The sequence below is a fragment of the Pipistrellus kuhlii genome, unplaced genomic scaffold (assembly GCF_014108245.1).
Source record: "Pipistrellus kuhlii isolate mPipKuh1 unplaced genomic scaffold, mPipKuh1.p scaffold_m20_p_3, whole genome shotgun sequence".
Classification (NCBI taxonomy): domain Eukaryota; kingdom Metazoa; phylum Chordata; class Mammalia; order Chiroptera; family Vespertilionidae; genus Pipistrellus; species Pipistrellus kuhlii.
Window position 1 is genome coordinate 58,791,666 of NW_023425529.1, and position 17,126 is coordinate 58,808,791.

Here is a 17,126-nt window from a genome sequence, read left to right on the forward strand (position 1 = left end):
CCTCGCACCCTTGCACCAGAACTGCTCAGACACTTAACACTGGGGGGATAGGAGTGGGGACCAAACAGGCACAAATGTACTCTCAAGAGAGAAATGGGGACCATCCAGGCTGCAGCCTGGGAGAGAGACAAGCCTCCTGCCCAGCGGTCCTGGACACCAGCACCTGCAGCTGTGGCCCAGGAGCGGGACAAACCCTCCCCACAGTCCCGGGCTCCTGCGGCTGTGGCCCTGGCAAAGCCACCTGCCCATGGTCCTCTGTCGCTGTGGCGGGTCTGGGCGAAGCTGGTCCAAATCCAGGGTGCCTGCGGTTGGCCAGAGGAAGGGAATCCTGGGTCCTGTGTGGGGCAAGGCAGAGGCAGTTGGGGGTGACCAGTTAGAGGCAATCAGGCAGGCAGGCAGAGGGGTTAGGGGCGATTAGGCAGGCACAGGTTTAGTGTCTGAGCGGTTAGGAGCCAGTAGTCCTGGATTGCAAAAGGCAGTCAGACATCCCCCGAGGGGTCCCAGATTGGAGAGGGTGCAGGTCAGACTGGGGGGAACGCCCCTCTCCCATTCACAAATTTTGATTATAATGGAGCTGAAAAATTCCTATTGCCTAGTGATGGGATAATGATATAGGGCAACTCATTGCTCATGTGTTTGTGGTGATGCTGGTGTAAATAAACCTACTGGTATAAAAGTATAACACATACAATTATGTACAGCATGTAATACTTGATATGATGACAAATAACTATGCTCCTGGTTTATGTATGTACTACACTTTTTTTTTAATTTTTAAAAAAATATATTTTATTGATTTTTTTCACAGAGAGGAAGAGAGAGAGATAGAGAGACAGAAACGTCGATGAGAGAGAAACATCGACCAGCTGCCTCTTGCACACTCCCTATCAGGGGATGTGCCCACAACCAACGTACATGCCCTTGACCGGAATCAGACTTGGGACCTTTCAGTCCGCAGACCGACGCTCTACCGCTGAGCCAAACCGGTTTCGGCTATGTACTACACTTTTTACCATTCTTTTAGAGTGTACTCTTACTACTTAGAAAAAAAAAATGTTTTCTGTAAAACAGTATGCCATGTTGCATAGGCAGCAGCCTCATACATCACTTGATTGCATCATTTTCTCTTGTGATGGATCTAATTTCATGTTGTTTTGTACAGTCACATACTCTACAGGCTTGTGGCCTCAGACCAATAGGCTCTGCCAGACAGCCTAGGTGTGTAGGAGGCTGTACCATCTGGTTTGTGCAAGTGCACACTATGATGTTCACATAACGAAGTCACCTAAAAACACATCTCTTAGAACATATCCCTGTTGCTAAGCAGTGGGTGAATACATGGAACTCTCTGCCCAGGAATGAAATTTCGGTTGATCCAAGGGAAAGGGTCTCATTTGTCTGTTGACAACAAAGATAGTAATAGTTGCACAACTGAAGCAATTACATGTGGATGGTTAGATTTTTTGGCTCATTTAAAATTTTAAAAATGATGTAGAATCTGGGCTCTCTGCCCAAACCACGTAGGGCAAATGTAAAAGGCTTTAGAACTCTGAGTTTAATGTAATCCTTAAGTTAGTGAAAAAAACACAAGATTAGCATTCCACTTTCACAACATCTTTTTCCTCTTAGACACACACACACACACACACACACACACACAGATGCTTTTTAAGTAATAGAATTTTATGTTAAAAAATATGGAACTTGAACAAGGACTAAAAGTGTACTTATCTCTGTAAGATTAAATACAATACATCCAAGTGAATGATAATTTATATTTATTTTTAGAAATCTTTTATACACACGTATTGTCTAAAATTATGATGATGATGCTAATAATAGCATAAATATGTGTTAATGTAATTTATTAGGATGCTGTGGTAACAAAAGGAGATATTGGTCATGTCTGACTTGAAAACAGTCTGGGGAAGTACATACCTAACATACATTTGGAAGATGAGGAACCCAAATATTTTTGAGCAGCTCTACTTACTGACACAGAATATGGGCAGTGGTTGAAGTTTTGGGGTGGCAATGTACTTTTTTCTCCTTTTGATATTTCATATCATAGTCTTGAATAAACAACATTTACAGATCATCATCATCTTCGCATAGTGACGTATTACGTACTATATATAAGGCATTGTCATAAGTGGTCAACATGAGTAAATCATTTAATCCTCACAAGGCTAAAAGATAGGCGTTGTTATCATCCCCATTCTTCCAGTGAGGAAGTTCATGTACAGAGAATTTCCCCCACGCCTATAGGAGGCAGTGCTTGCGCATTTGTCTCATGAAAGCAGCTTCTGATTGAACTTGGAAACGTGCATCACTATAGGGTGAGGATAAAGATTCAATAGAGAGAAAAGAATCTGTTTCAGTCATATTCCCAATAGTTTTAAACACACAAAGATGTGCTGCCACTTCCCTGCCCCCGAAGAAGCCTTCCTCCTTTGTGAAAGCACATGCTGTGGCTGCTGAATCCTTTCCTTACCTTGAGAGTCCACTTTGGGACATTTGGTGTCCCTTTTCTTTTCTTTCTTTTCTTCTTCTTTGTTGATTAAGGTGTTGATTAAGGGGGAGCCCCATTGCTCCCCTACCCCCCACCCTCCACTCATGCCCTCACCCCATGTTGTCTGTGTCCATTAGTTAGGTTTATATGCATGCATACAAGTCCTTTGGTTGATCTCTTCCTCTTACCCCCACCCTTCCCTACCTTCCCTCTGAGGTTTAACAGTCTGATCAATGCTTTCTGTCTCTGGATCTATTTTTTTGTTCATCAGTTTATGTCGTTCATTATATTCCACAAATGAGTGAGATAATGTGATATTTACCTTTCTCTGACTGGCTTAGCTTAGCATAATGCTCTCCAGTTCCATCCATGCTGTTGCAAATGGTAAGAGTTCCTTCTTTTTTACAGCAGTGTAGTATTCCATTGTGTAAATACACCATCATATTCTAATCCACTCATCTGCTGATGGGCATTTAGGCTGTTTCCAAATCTTAGCTATGGTGAATTGTGCTGCTATGAACATAGGGATGCATATATCCTTTCTGATTTGTGTTTCTGGTTTCTTGGGATATATTCCTAGAAGTGAGATCACTGGGTCAAATGGGAGTTCCATTTTTAGTTTTTTGAAGAAACACCATACTGTTCTCCACAGTGGTTGCACCAGTCTGCATTCCACCAGCAGTTCACGAGGGTTCTTTTTTCTCTGCATCCTTGCCAGCACTTGTTGTTTGTTGATTTGTTGATGATAGCCATTCTGACAGGTGTGAGATGGTACCACATTGTCATTTTGATTTGCATCTCTCAGATGATTAGTAACTTTGAGCATATTTTCATATGTCTCTTGGCCTTTCTTATGTCCTCTTTCAAAAAGTACCTATTTAGGCCATTTGCCCATTTTTTGATTGGGTTGTTTATCTTCCTTTTGTTAAGTAGTATGAGTTCCCTGTAAATGTTGGAGATTAAACCTTTATTGCAGATAATATTGGCAAATATGTTCTTCCATGCAGTGGGCTTTCTTGTTGTTTTGTAGATGGTTTCTTTTGCTGTACAGAAACTTTTTATTTTTATGTAGTCACATTTGTTTATTTTCTCTTTTGTTTCCATTGCCCTAGGAGCTGTTTTGGTGAAGATATTGCTTCAGCATATGTTTGAGATTTTGCTGCCTGTGGATTCCTCTAGTATTTTTATGGTTTCCTGTCTTACATTTAAGTCCTTTATCCATTTTGAGTTTATTTTTGTGTATGGTGTAAGTTGGTGGTTTAGTTTCATTTCTTTCTTTTTTTTTTTTTGCATGTATCTGTCCAATTTTCCCAACACCATTTATTGAAGAGACGATCTTGACTCTATTGTATGTTCTTGCCTTCTTTGTCAAATATTAATTGAGCATAGTGGTTTGGGTCAATATCTGGATTCTCTATTCTATTTTATTGGTCTATGTGTCTGTTCTTGTGCCAGTACCGGGCAGTTTTGAGAACAGCGGCTTTGTAATTCAGCTTAACATTGGTAATGAGATCCCTCCTACTTTGTTCTTTTTTCTCATGATTGCTGCATTTGGGGTCTTTTTTTATTCCAGGTGAATTTTTGGAGAGTTCGTTGTAGGTCTGTGAAATATATTGTTGGTATTTTAATGGGGAGAGGATTGAATCTATAGATTGCTTTGGGTAGTATGGATGGTAGTATGGATGGTAGAGCGGTCCTCAGAAGAGACCATCTCACCTATGAGAAAAGTACTGATAATGGATTTGGACAGGAAGACATGGATTGATTCAGCTTTCGTTTTCAAAGTTTCTTGACCTTTGTGAGCAAATTCACTGCTGTAGCAACTAGCTCTTCTTCTGAAGATTTTTGCTCTCTTCTCTGGGACAAAGAACATCTGCTCAACTTACTTTTCCTTCCTATGGGAGACTCTGAAGAGACTCCTTAAGAAGAGCTACTCCAAGGAGCCTGGCCGTGCCCTATTAGATACAACTATCAGCTTCTCTAGCTAAAAATGAAAGTTGAGTTCTCTTTTACCAGGGTCCCTGATACACAGGAAAAGTTGTTAATCAAATTTATTTTTTTGTTAATCTAACAGTGACATTTGAAAAAATACAGTAGTACCAATCTATGGCAGAGATGTTACTTTTCAAGTGCACAGATATCACCGACCCCTTTATCAAATCACCCGAAATTCCAAAAGTCCCCAGATCAGGAGACTCTCGGACTTCCACCAACCTGTTCATTTTACAGCTGATGAAACAAGAGGCCCAGGAGGACCTTGCTGGAGCTTTTGCAGTTAGTTGCTATCAAGTTAGAATTGGAATCTGGGTCCCCTGTCTTGGCTTCTTTCCCATTCAGCCTCTATTTATTTGAGCACAGTGTGTGCATGTAGCTGGGATCAACTCTAGAAGATGCCGAAAGTGTTCACTCTATGGTTCTAGAAAGCCCTTTCAGCAACCCTCCTCCCAAGTTTGCCTATAGCCATTGAGATGTGTGAGGTGTGGGATATTTTGGGGGGCCTGAGGAAAGGCACCTCTCTTCTGCTGCTGATTTATTCTTTCTTTCTGTTCAGGGAACCATGTAACACTGGGGTTTCTAAATCCAAATGAGAAAAAGGAGAGGTAAATATTCATTTCAACCAGATGCTTCTGAAGCATTGAAGACCACTTAAAAATTAAGGAATAAAAGTTAAGAAAGGAATTCAAAGGTTAAAAAAAACTTGCGAAAATGTTCAGCAGAGTGAAGATTCATATCTAACAGGTTACCAAGCTCTTAGAACACATTCATGAGCTTCCTTCCGGAAAAGTAAAACTGCTAGTAAAAGAAGTGAAGAAAAACCAGCGTTTTTATGATATGCTGCACCCAAGCCATGGTTCTTCTTTTGAGCTTAAGTTGATTGTGTCCATGTCTTTCAGAAAGGTTGTCCCCTTCTCCCCCCCATTTAATAAAAGGTTTGGGTAAGACTACTCAGGAAGTGGGAGGTGGGTGTTTTGAACGTTTACTCTGAGGAAACAACTGCATAATGCTAGCAGTGGCAAGAACAGCAACAGGGGTTACACTGGGGGAGTCAGACAGGACCTTGATGCAGCAACCTCGGTACTTGGATTCTGGCTAGGGAAGAATTCAGAGCCAAGACTTAAACCATAAGAGAAACTTTACTAAGAAAGTCACAGAGGTAGAAAAAGTAAGGCATAGAAGAAATGGGTTCAGGAAACAAGTTACGGAAACAAAGAAGGGCCCTTGGAGCTTAGGAGAAGGAAGAGGCAAGGAAAACATGCCTGGGAGAAGGGGAAGGGGAAAGGGAGAAAGAGCACACTGGGTCCATAGTCCTGAGGGCTTTTAGGGAGGGTATTTTAGGGGAAGTCCCAGGAAAAACTCTCAATAGAATATTGTTCATCAGCTTTCCAGGTGTATCCTTTCAGGGTTATGGTCTCCGCTGATTGGTCAGGGCAGGGAGTCACTGGTCAATGCAGCTGGTCCTGATGTCAGCCTCCGCTGTTTTTCTGGGCCTGGAGCGGAAACACAACTGAGGCCTAGATGGAGCTGATGTGGGTCAGAGCCTCATTGTCCTGGGAGCTTAATGCGTAAGGGCTCTTCTCCAGCCCCCTCATTGGTTCCCCCCCTAAGGAGGGGATCTAACCTGCATAACTAGCAACATGCCAGGAAGGAAAGGTCAGTGGAGGGTCCACACAGCATGGCCAGAGATATGCTAAGGGAGGAAAGGTCACTCTGGGGCGAGGCCCCTGTTTTTCCAGTTTTGTTTGTTGCTGGGCACCTGGGGCTTTCCAACCTGGTGACCTTCTGTACCTGGCCTATGGTCCTTGCTCTGCTCATGTTTGTCTAACTGCCAATGGACTAGATTTTATTCTATGGAACTAACAAAGATTTGAATAGACAGCAAAGTTAGATGTTCAAAAAAAGCAAAGAGCCTATGGTAGGGGACTGGAGGGAGGGAGGAGAATCTATAGAATTCTACAGATTTATAGAGATTTGGTAAATACTTTTTTTTTTTTTTTCAATCTCACAAGGCAAAAAGGCATCTGGAATTCATACTTATTTGTTTTGGAGACCAGAACTCTAAGAAGAGCAAATTGCCCAGAGAAAATCGTTCACTGTGTTAAAGGACTCAGTCATTGATTGGTTGGGTTCATTGACTTTTTCTTGGCCTGAGTCTGGTTCAATCAGGAAAGGAAGAGATAGCCAAGATGCTGTCCTGGAGCTCAGCCATCGGCCCAGTTGTACAAGTAGTGTAATATGCACATTCTACCACAGGAGACGCCTCGGTAAACCTCTCCTCTCCAGAAGTTTCTAATTTAGCTTATTGAGAGATCTTATTCACCAACTGTGAAATATATCTTCAACTTTACAATGACAACCACTAGGAATGTATATTACATTTAAAGTGAATATTGCTGGAAGGCATTTGTAAAATGCGAGCCACTCCTGTATGACAACAGGAAAATTTATGGTTTGTCAATAACTAGCCTTTCAGAATTGAATAGTTTTGCCTCAGAGAAGTGACAAATTGGAGGTGTTTTACAGGAGACTTAAAATTTGATATTTCCAATCCTGCTTTTCATAAGCTACTTTATAATTCTAAATCTGCAGTATGATCCCTCCTCACTTTCACCTTTTTATAACTGTTAAAAAAAAAAATACTGTTATCAGATAGTAAATCCTAGCATTGGGTTCTAGTCTTCAGGAACCTGAAAACTCTTCCCTTGGAAGTGTGGCCACACTGTAGTTCTATTTATAGAGTTTATAATGAGCCACATTCCTGCAAAATCAGCAGGAGTGTGGAACAAAAGGTAGGGGAAGAAGACAGAGGGGTGGAGAATTCTGGTTTTCCCTTCTCTTTATGCCTCATTTGCCTTGTAAATTCACAACCGTCTGTGGAAGCCATCACAAGCAAAACTTACAGCAGGAGGCATATGATTAAAAACTGTTACTGCAATAGCTGAAATCCAAGCAGTCTGGAGCCCTTTTTGGACAGCACATATATTTACATCTAAAGGGAAATAGCTATCCAGTTTTCTAGAAAATCCTCATATATCAGGATCATTTATTTCTTCTTCATGGAAAGCATCATGTTGGGGTAGATGCTAAGGGTACTTGCCTTGCCTTTAAGGTTTTTTTTTTCTTCTAATTTCTTTATTGATTAAGGTATTATATGTGTCCTTATCCCCCATCCCCTCCACTCATGCCCTCACCCCCCTGGTGTCTGTGTCCATTGGTTAGGCTTATATGCATGCACATAAGACCTTTGGTTGATCTCTCTCCCTTACTCCCACCCTCCCCTACCTTCCCTCTGAGGTTTGACGTTCTGATCATTTTGTCTCACTCCCATTGCTAATATGGCGAAGGGGATCAACATCCCACGTCCGTCCACTTCCAGCATCCCCTGGGGTTCTCCCCTTTGAATGTGTAAGAGGGTATTTGACATTCTCTCATATCTTCCCTTCCCTCCCTCTTCCCCCCCTCCACCCCACCTCTCTTCCTTCACCCTTCCACAAATATTTTCTGAGCACCTGCAGTTGAGCCGGGGCTTGCCTTAGGAGGGATACAACAGCAAGCAAGATGCAGTTCCCCAGAAGCCACAGCCAGGTGAAGGACAAGTACAGCAGCCCATGCACCTGGTATGGGAGGTCCTAATCTGGACAGAGGGGCTGAGGAGTGATTGTTCCCAAGTAACGCCCACAGTCACTTTTGCTTTTTCTCCTGAAATGCCACACAGAAGCTAGTTTTGCATCACGCCTCTTTTTCTGCCCAGAAAAGCAGCATGTAATTTATGAACTTGTACCTCTTGTTAAATGAGGTCAATGTCTTTGTGTTCTGTACATTTTTTGAAAAATATAAAATTAAGTTGTTTAATGCAAATGAAGGAATGCAATAAAAGTACAGAGACTTGGAAATAATCTTCAGATTTTAAAAAATGCATGCTGCAAAGTTTTTTGAATTCTTTTGTTAGGTTTATGTATTTAACAACCCAATAAATGATTGTTTTTAATATTCACTTTAAAAAATATATTTTCCATTATAGTCTTAACAACAGACATCTGAATGGTTACCTTTTCAAAACTGCAAGTGAAATGCCTTTTTGGCTCTGATGGATCCTAACCATTTCTCCAGCTTCCTTTTTCACGGTCAGCTTCTGGCTGCATACCAGGGATCTGATCCCTCTCCTCAGTTGGCCACAACTCAGTCCTTACCTTACACTCAGTTTATTCCCATGTGGATCACATTATGCAGGAGATACAGAGGATTTGAATAATGCAGTGCTAGCCAGTCTACTCAGTGGTTAGAGCACTGGCCTGTGGACTGAAGTGTCCCAGGTTCGATTCCAGTCTAAGGCATGCAGCTCAGCTGCAGGCTACATCCCTGACCCTGGTTGGGGGTGGGTGGGAGACAACCAATCCAATGTGTCAATATCACTATTTCTCTCTCTCCCCCCATCCCTTCCACTCTCTCTAAAAATCAATGGGAAAATATCCTTGGGTGAGAGTTAACAACAACAACAAAGAATGTTAACAGAGGTTCCCTCCTGTGAAGCTGTGGAAAAAGGACAACAATACATAACATTTAAATAATAATAGAGATAGCATGCCCTTTGGTGTAGTGACAGATCCACCACTGATGAACCACCACATAGGAGACTCAGGAACAAATTGCTGCGGCATTAGAAAGGAGGGGCTGTGAGCCTCAGTGATCTAATCGGGGCTGGGGTCTTAGTCTGCTGGGACTGTTAGGACCAAGCAACTGAACAGCAGAAGTATAGTTTCTCAGTGCCCTGGAAGCTAGCAGTTCAAGATCAAGGTGTTAAGAGGCCTGGTTTCTCTGGGCTCACAGAGGCCACTTTTTCTCATGCCCTTGCAAAGTCTTTCCTCTGTGCGCACACTCTCTTTGGCCTAATCTCAGTTTGGATTTGGTCTCACTCTGACAGTCTCATTTCAACTTAATTACATCTTTAAAGGCCTTACCTACAAATAGTCATATTTTGAGGGACTAGCAGGGTTAGGATTTCACAGGTGAGAATTTCAGGTACACAGTTTAGCTCAAAGCAGATAACTTCTTGAAGAACAGTGAGAATCTACTGTAAGGGATATGATGGGTTGAAAGATGTGAGAGAGAAAGGGTGGGGAAACAATCAATTGACAGAGACAAACTGTATCACACACTGGATTTTCTTCTCATCCTGAACAGGCCTTAAAGACTGATAAACTTGCCCTGATTGGTGTGGCTCAGTGGTTGGCTATTGTCCTGTGCACCAAAAGGTTGCCGGTTTGATTCCTGGTCAGGGCACATGCTTGGGTTGTGGACTCAGTCCTGGGTAGGGAACAGCCGATCAACAAATTGATGTTTCCCTCTCTCCACCTTCCTCTCTTTCTAAATATCAATTTTTAAAAATTTTAAAAAGAAAAAGACTGTCAGACTCTTTTCTTTTTTCTTTTCAGAAGACAGAAGCACATCATTCCTGGCAGGGGGTGTGCTAACCAGCCCCGACTGGGGAAGTGACTGTAAGTTCAAATTTAAGTGACTCGATTCTTTGACTTGCGGGGCCAGGCAGGGGGACTACAGGCTGTGGTTACCAGAGTGAGGAACAGGCAAAGGCTGCACCCTGCCACACACCCCCATGGCATTACGCTTGTGTAATGGCAGCCAGCCTAACCATTCAGGGGAGTGTTAGAAATGGTGGCTCATTACTAGGCAGGTGTGGTTGATCTCCATGGATTTTAATAATTTACTTGAACTTCCTGCCATCTTCTATTTTTTATCACTGTGTTTTCATTTTTCTCATTTTTAAAAAGCGTTTTCAATAAATTTCAATTTATTAGGGCTTCTAGGATCCTGGAATTTATTTAATTTAATTAATTAATTAATTTATTTATTTATTTATTTTGGATAGGATGAGGCTGTCTATTTAGTTTCCTTTTCTTTCTTTCTTTCTTTCTTTCTTTCTTTCTTTCTTTCTTTCTTTAATATATTTTATTGATTTTTTTACAGAGAGGAAGAGAGAGGGATAGAGAGTTAGAAACATCGATGAGAGAGAATCATCAATCAGCTGCCTCTTGCACAACCCCCACTGGGGATGTGCCCGCAACCAAGGTACATGCCCTTGACTGGAATTGAACCCGAGACCTTTCAGTCCGCAGGCTGACCTATTCACTGAGCCAAACCGGTTTCGGCTGTTTAATTTTCTTAAAATTTACTATAACAACAACAAAAACGCCTTTTTCCTTCCCTCCTCCTCCTCTTTTTTCTATCTGAACATGAGTGACACCCATTGATCCAGGAAACGCTTGCTTTGCATTCTGAAATGTGGACACTGGGCTGAAATACAGTACTTCTTTCCTCTGCAGAAGAGTTTACCTTCTTTTCTTTATTTCTTCTCAACCCAGGGATTGATACAACAATCAGTTCTATTCAGATTCTGGAAATCCAGCAAATAATAGATCGCCGGTATTGCAGTAGAAGCCTCCAGTGCGGGTGGGTAAGCCTCCCCATTACACCCTAGTTGTTTCTGGAATTTATTCCAGGCTCTGGGTGTTTTGAATAAAAGCTAACACCACATGGTAAAATCAATGTGTGCTTACATTGCTCCTTAAGTGAAAACACATTTGTTACACGGTGGAAGAGGGAATCATAAAACGGTTGGTATTAGCAAATGTCAATAAACCACGGCTCCAATGATCCCGGCCTCCTGGTTTTAACGGGTATGACCAAAGCAAAGAGCTTAGTGGCAGCCCTGAGGCCGACTCTCTGCGGGAACAAACCAGGGATGCAGCGGGGCTAGTTAATTTTATAGACAAGAAAGACATTGTTACCAATGGCTTCAATTTAGGAGTGAGTTGAAATTTGTACATTTAAATAGGTAGGGATATCATTACTTTATTTATTTATTTTTTAATGTATTTTATTGATTTTTGACAGAGAGGAAGGGAGAGGTACAGAGAACCAGAAACATCGATAAGAGAGAAACACCAACCAGCTGCCTCCTACACACCCCCCAACAGGGATGTGTCCACAACTAATGTACATGCCCTTGACCGGAATCGAACCTTGGACCCTTCAGTTTACAGGCCGACGCTCTATCCACTGAGCCAAACCGGTTTTAGTGGATACCATTACTTTAATTGCTGAGAAAAAAATATAGCTTATCTTAGCTTTTTCAGCTAGGAGGGGGAAAAATCCAGGAACTAAAAGCGTATCAGCAGCATCCACCTCTAGTGCATGTTGTGTATCTGTGTGGCGCTAATGCTGGGTCAGAAGCATGGAGAGCAAGTGGCTTCAGCAAGCACCATACACAAGTTATAGCGTTAAGAATGGGAGCTCTGCCTGGCCACAATGGCTCAGTGGTTGAACGTTGACCTATGAATCAGGAGGTCACAGTTTGATTCCCAGTCAGGGCACATGCAGCCAATCAATGATTCTCTCTCATCATTGATGTGTCTATCTCTCTCATCCTTTCTCTCTGAAATCAATAAAAACCGACTGAAAAAAAACAAAACAAACAACACACACAACCTATTGGGGGGGGGGGGAGAATATGAGTTGTTTTTTTTTGTTGTTTTTTTTTCCCTTTGATGAATATTTACCAGGTGCCTGCCAGCTTGAAAGCAAGGCTCTATATTTTTAAACTAGAGTCACAAATCCTTTGATTCTCAGGCTTATTCCTTTTCAACCTGATATAACTTAGGCTGCAAGTTGATGATCCTGAGTTTTAAAAACAAAGTGCATGGTGCTTTATGCCTTGTTTATAACCTCTGCATGTTCATCTCATTGAGTCCTCAGGACATCCCTGAAGGCTGGTGTTACTTATTTGCATTTTGTTGTTAAGGAACCTGAGGTTCAGTGAACTTGAAAAAGCCAGAGACGGACATTAATGAACGTGGTAGGGTGACATAATAAAAAAGAATAAGACAATTCAGGTTTAAATTCTGGAACTTTGACAAGATCTTTATTCTCCCTACATATCCCTTTCCCATCCACTGAGTAGGGTTGCCGAAAAGTATACACATCTTGGGAGTCCTGGGGCAGGAAATGAATCCCATTCATCCGAGCTTTATCCAGTCAGACAGAGCTCTCCTGATTCCAGTGCAGATCTACGTCCCTCATTTTTGCATTCTCATTTTTGACAACTTATTTTAGTGGTCAGTATAGAGAATCTAAAACCACTGGCTATTTTTCCCATTTACTGGGTTTTAGGTTGTTTCCATATATAATTTAAAAAATGGTCAGGTCATACGAACTTAGGTCTGATAGGCCTTTTTCTTCTGGAGTTTTCATTTCAATATGAAATCAAAGGAACTCCCTCTTTACCACCAGTTTCTCTCTCACAGGGGAGAGGGGAGGACACTGTCTAAGCATTTCTGTCTGGCAATTACCTCCATTACTAAGTGGTAATTAGGACTATAATAATTTTAGTTGGTTCAAGTTCTGAAAGTGCATAATATTTTCTGCTAATGTTTCCTAAAAGGGAGTGATTTACGGTAGAAAAGCTGGTGTTTATTATGTCCGATCCTCCTTCCAGAGGGGCTGTTAGTTTGAGGTCTTTGCCTCATTTGTTTTCTGAAATCTGTATCTCTTAGGGGAACTGAAGTCATTTCCTGTGTGCTTAGCTTTGTGCATTTGGCCTGAGATTTGACTTTCCATCACTTTTTGTCTGTGTGTCCTAACAAGCTACACATTTTGTGGTACATTTTGTATATTAAGACCTGAAAGAAATTCCTTTGCAATTTGACAGGTATGAATCTGAAAAACATAAAACTATACCATGTTAAATTTGGTTTTATATATTTACTATAGACTGTTTTACTTTACATAGTATATAATGAGCAGCAAAAAGCCTTTTGCATCATTTCCTGCATATTTTGATTTGTGGTTTGATTTTTTTTTTATAATTAGGTCTGGAAATTACAATTACAACATTCCTGTTAATAAGAACACACCCACCAATGTCAAATTCTCTCTGGAAATCAAGTAAGTGTGTAACTGTAAAAACCAGTTCTATTTTTATTATTATTTGAGTAGCCAGCCTGAATTTACCATTTGATCAGTAAGTCAAGAGGTAGAACTTACCAGTCCCTGATGACCAATGACAGTTGGGTTGAGAGGTGGACCAGTTTGGGAAAGGCGTTTTCAAAATGAAGGCCAAGATCTTCCAAGCTCCCTCCCTCCACGGGGCTGGAAAGGCTCCAAACCGTGCACTCACACCTGCAAAATGGAAGTGACCTTGGGTTTGATACTCGCTCACAAGCTGCAGACTGCCCCTGACTGTGCCCCTCTGATTCAGGGTGGAAACAAGAGCAATAGCAGGGCCCTGGATGGGGGGACTGCACATTTTTGTGAGCTCCTGGTAACAGTGCTAATGCAGACACCACCTCCTTTCCCCAGAGGAGTTAAAAAAGGAGTCAGAGTTTGGAATCGGGCAGACCAGAGCTCAGATTTGTTTCTGTCACTTAACTACTTCTCTAATCTTGGAAGAGCCACTTATCCTCTCTGAGCTACTGTTTACTCATCTATAAAATAAGTTTGACATTATACCATAACAAGGAGAGCTGCTGTGGGAATCACTGTTAATAACAGTGAGATTAATAACTACCATTTGCAGAGCACAGACTATAAATTAGACACTCCACTTTAGTATCGGGTCATATAATCCTCACAATAATCCTCCACGGTTGGTATTGTTTCTGTTTTTCAGATGGGAACACAGGTTTTGAGAGGTCAGAAAACCCAACATGAAACTCAAAGCTCCTAAGAGCTGGGCTTTCAAACTCAGCCCATTTTTTAAGCCATACTTTCCCACCTTCCCAATGAGATGAGACATGTAAGAATATTGCCGCTCCCTGGCACATCGCCAGCACTCAATACATGGTAGCTCTTACTATGACTACCTTTCCTCCAAAATCACAAAACTATTCTGATCAATTTCAATCAATTATGGTACTTTAAGACTTTTTTTACTCACTTTGCTCAGAAAGTATGCAATAAGCTACCTCTTACCACGAAGATAGTTTTCATTTTGTATCTCTTGACTTTAGTTTCTCCTTTTCTCCTTCCTCCGCATTTCCTCTCTTCTCCCCTTCCTTTGCTCTCTCTTTCCCTTCCTCCCCTTTCTTTCTCTGCTTCCCCAGTTCTGTTGTTCCTCCTCCTAGTCTCATTCTTCTTCTGGTTTACTCAGGCTTCCTATGCCTCCTCTCAATCAGCCTGCTTCTATAATGAACTAATGACTCTCACCCCATCCACTTGCCTCGGAAAGGTCTGTTTCAAGCAGCTAATATTTCATGGCCCAGAACCCACGATAAGTCAAGGCAGAGCGAAAGCTAAATGTGCTATTCTTGTGAGTTAAATGCACTCCTATTCTCCAGCACTCCCCGAGTAACCCGATATGGCGTTTCCTTCTTCATTCCTAGCGTCATGGAGGGAAATGAGCTTAAATGGTATATCCCCTGAAGTGGCAGCAGGTCCATCTTGAGCGACTAAATTGGCCATTTTTCTAATATGGGTGATTTAAAAATAACCTAGATGCTCAACTGAGATTATAGATTGTCTGTGCAAAAAGATTGTTTCCCAACACGGATGAATCTTATGGTCTTGGTGATGACGAATGGGCCAGCCTCCAGGGAAGAACCATTCTTCCACTCTGACAGGTTTAAAGGCTGTTCATGTCCAGCGGGTCTCACCCCCACACCCCTACCTGCGTGTGCTAGCCTTGCTGCTTCAAACAAAAGCTACCCAGATCAGGCTTTTGCAGACTCTGAAATCCTGGAAACTTCAGATAGTTGCAAGTTAGTTTCAGTGCAAAGGGAAAGAATATAGCTCCAAATTATTTTAAAATCTACGGAGAGAAGGAATTCTAATGTCGGTATAATTTTTAAATCGGGGGTTTAGGCTTCAGAGACTGTCAAACACTATTTCAGTAGTTGTCTTAGTCCATTTAGGCTGCTATGACAAAAAATGCCAGAGACTGGGTGGCCTAAACAATAAACATTTGTTTTTCTCTGTCCTGAAGGTTGGGCAGTCCAACATCAAGGCACTGGCAGATTCGGTGCCTGGTGAGTGTCTGCTGCCGGGCTATTAATGGTCGCCTCGCTGTGTCTTCACTTGGCAGAAGGAATGAGAGTGCTCTCGGGAGTCTTTTTTATAAGGGCATTATAAAATTTCATGAAATTTTTCATGAAAAAATTTCACTTCCCGCTCTGACCTAATCACCAAAGGCTCTACCTCCTAACTGTTAGGAGTGGTCGGGAAACTCATTAGTCAACAGAGCCAAATATCAACAGTACAACGATTGATATTTCTTTTGAGAGCCGGTTTTTTTAAACTTAAACTTCTTCTAACGCCACTTCTTCAAAATAGACTTGCCCAGGCCTTGGTATTTTGTGGAAGAGCCACACTCAAGGGGCCAAAGAGCCGCATGTGGTTCGAGAGCCGCAGTTTGCCGACCACTGTCCTAACACCATCACCCTGGAGGATAGGATTTCAATACCTGGATTTGGGAGAACACAAACATCCAGCCCAAAGCAGTAGTCACCTGAGATTGAGTTTCCTCCTGTAATAATGAGATGTGAGCTAGCACACCGGCATCAGTGAGCTCTGGGTAATAAGATGCTTATTTTGAGCTTTGAATGGATTTCCACATTATGTTCCCAGTATGTTTCTCCTTCTTCTCCTTCTCCTTCTCCTTCTCCTTCTCCTTCTCCTTCTCCTTCTCCTTCTCCTTCTCCTTCTCCTTCTCCTTCTCCTTCTCCTTCTCCTTCTCCTTCTCCTTCTCCTTCTCCTTCTCCTTCTCCTTCTCCTTCTCCTTCTCCTTCTCCTTCTCCTTCTCCTTCTCCTTCTCCTTCTCCTTCTCCTTCTCCTCCTCCTTCTCCTCCTCCTCCTTCTCCTTCTTTTTCTTCTTCTTTTTCTTCTCCTTCTTCTCCTCCTTCTTCTTTTTTTTTCCTTAGGAGTAATCTGCTCTGTATTGTTCCAATTTTAGACTTGGTGCTGCCGAAGCGAGCACTGCTCCCTCTTCTTATTAAAGTGTCACCTGGAAGGAGATGATAACTGCTTTTCCATTTGCCCTTTATTTCCTTTGTTTTTTGAAGCACAACTGAGCCACTGATAGTCTTCCAGTGCAAAGTCACCCTTGGAAATATATGTTTCCAGAGGAAAGGGAAAGCCAAATGGATGCAGACCCAGGGAAAAACCTCTCAGGAGATGACACAGGTAATGTTTTCTGGCTCCTCAGCATCGCGCCCCTGATCCAGGAGGCATGTGTGTAGGACTGTGGTGAACCTCTGCTCCCAACAAAGAGAGCGAGGCCTTGAGCCGCAAGCCAGGGCCTCCCCTTGCTGGCTGACCCTGGTTTCCCGGCTTTGCTAAGCCTCTTCCATGCGTCCTCCGGAAGCTGCAGCTCTGACAATTCTTATCAAAAGCTGTTGTCACAGACACCTCTCCTGCAGTGGGCAAGGAAATGCTTTCTCAGCCCAAGTAAGTGTAAAATGTGGTTATGAAATGGATCTCTTTCACTCATTATTTAGGGATACCAGCACATCTGGAGCCTCCCAGTAGCTCCGTTCTTTGATAGCGCCTACCATTTCCGTGTGGCTGCACCGGTAAGCTCTTCTTTAAGTTTTCTTTTCAGTGAGAAAAA

At 42.2% G+C, this 17,126-nt stretch overlaps 1 protein-coding gene across 1 annotated transcript in view; it reads left to right on the forward strand.

Moving 5' to 3' along the window:
• MYRFL (myelin regulatory factor like) overlaps positions 1 to 17,126 on the forward strand; it is a 105,180-nt gene that overhangs the window by 87,707 nt on the left and 347 nt on the right. Inside the window, exons 20-24 of the mRNA XM_036456681.2 lie at positions 9,943 to 10,005; positions 10,888 to 10,975; positions 13,394 to 13,468; positions 16,579 to 16,699; positions 17,014 to 17,088. Coding sequence (XP_036312574.1) covers positions 9,943 to 10,005; positions 10,888 to 10,975; positions 13,394 to 13,468; positions 16,579 to 16,699; positions 17,014 to 17,088 — 422 coding nt within the window. The remainder of the gene's footprint in view (positions 1 to 9,942; positions 10,006 to 10,887; positions 10,976 to 13,393; positions 13,469 to 16,578; positions 16,700 to 17,013; positions 17,089 to 17,126) is intronic.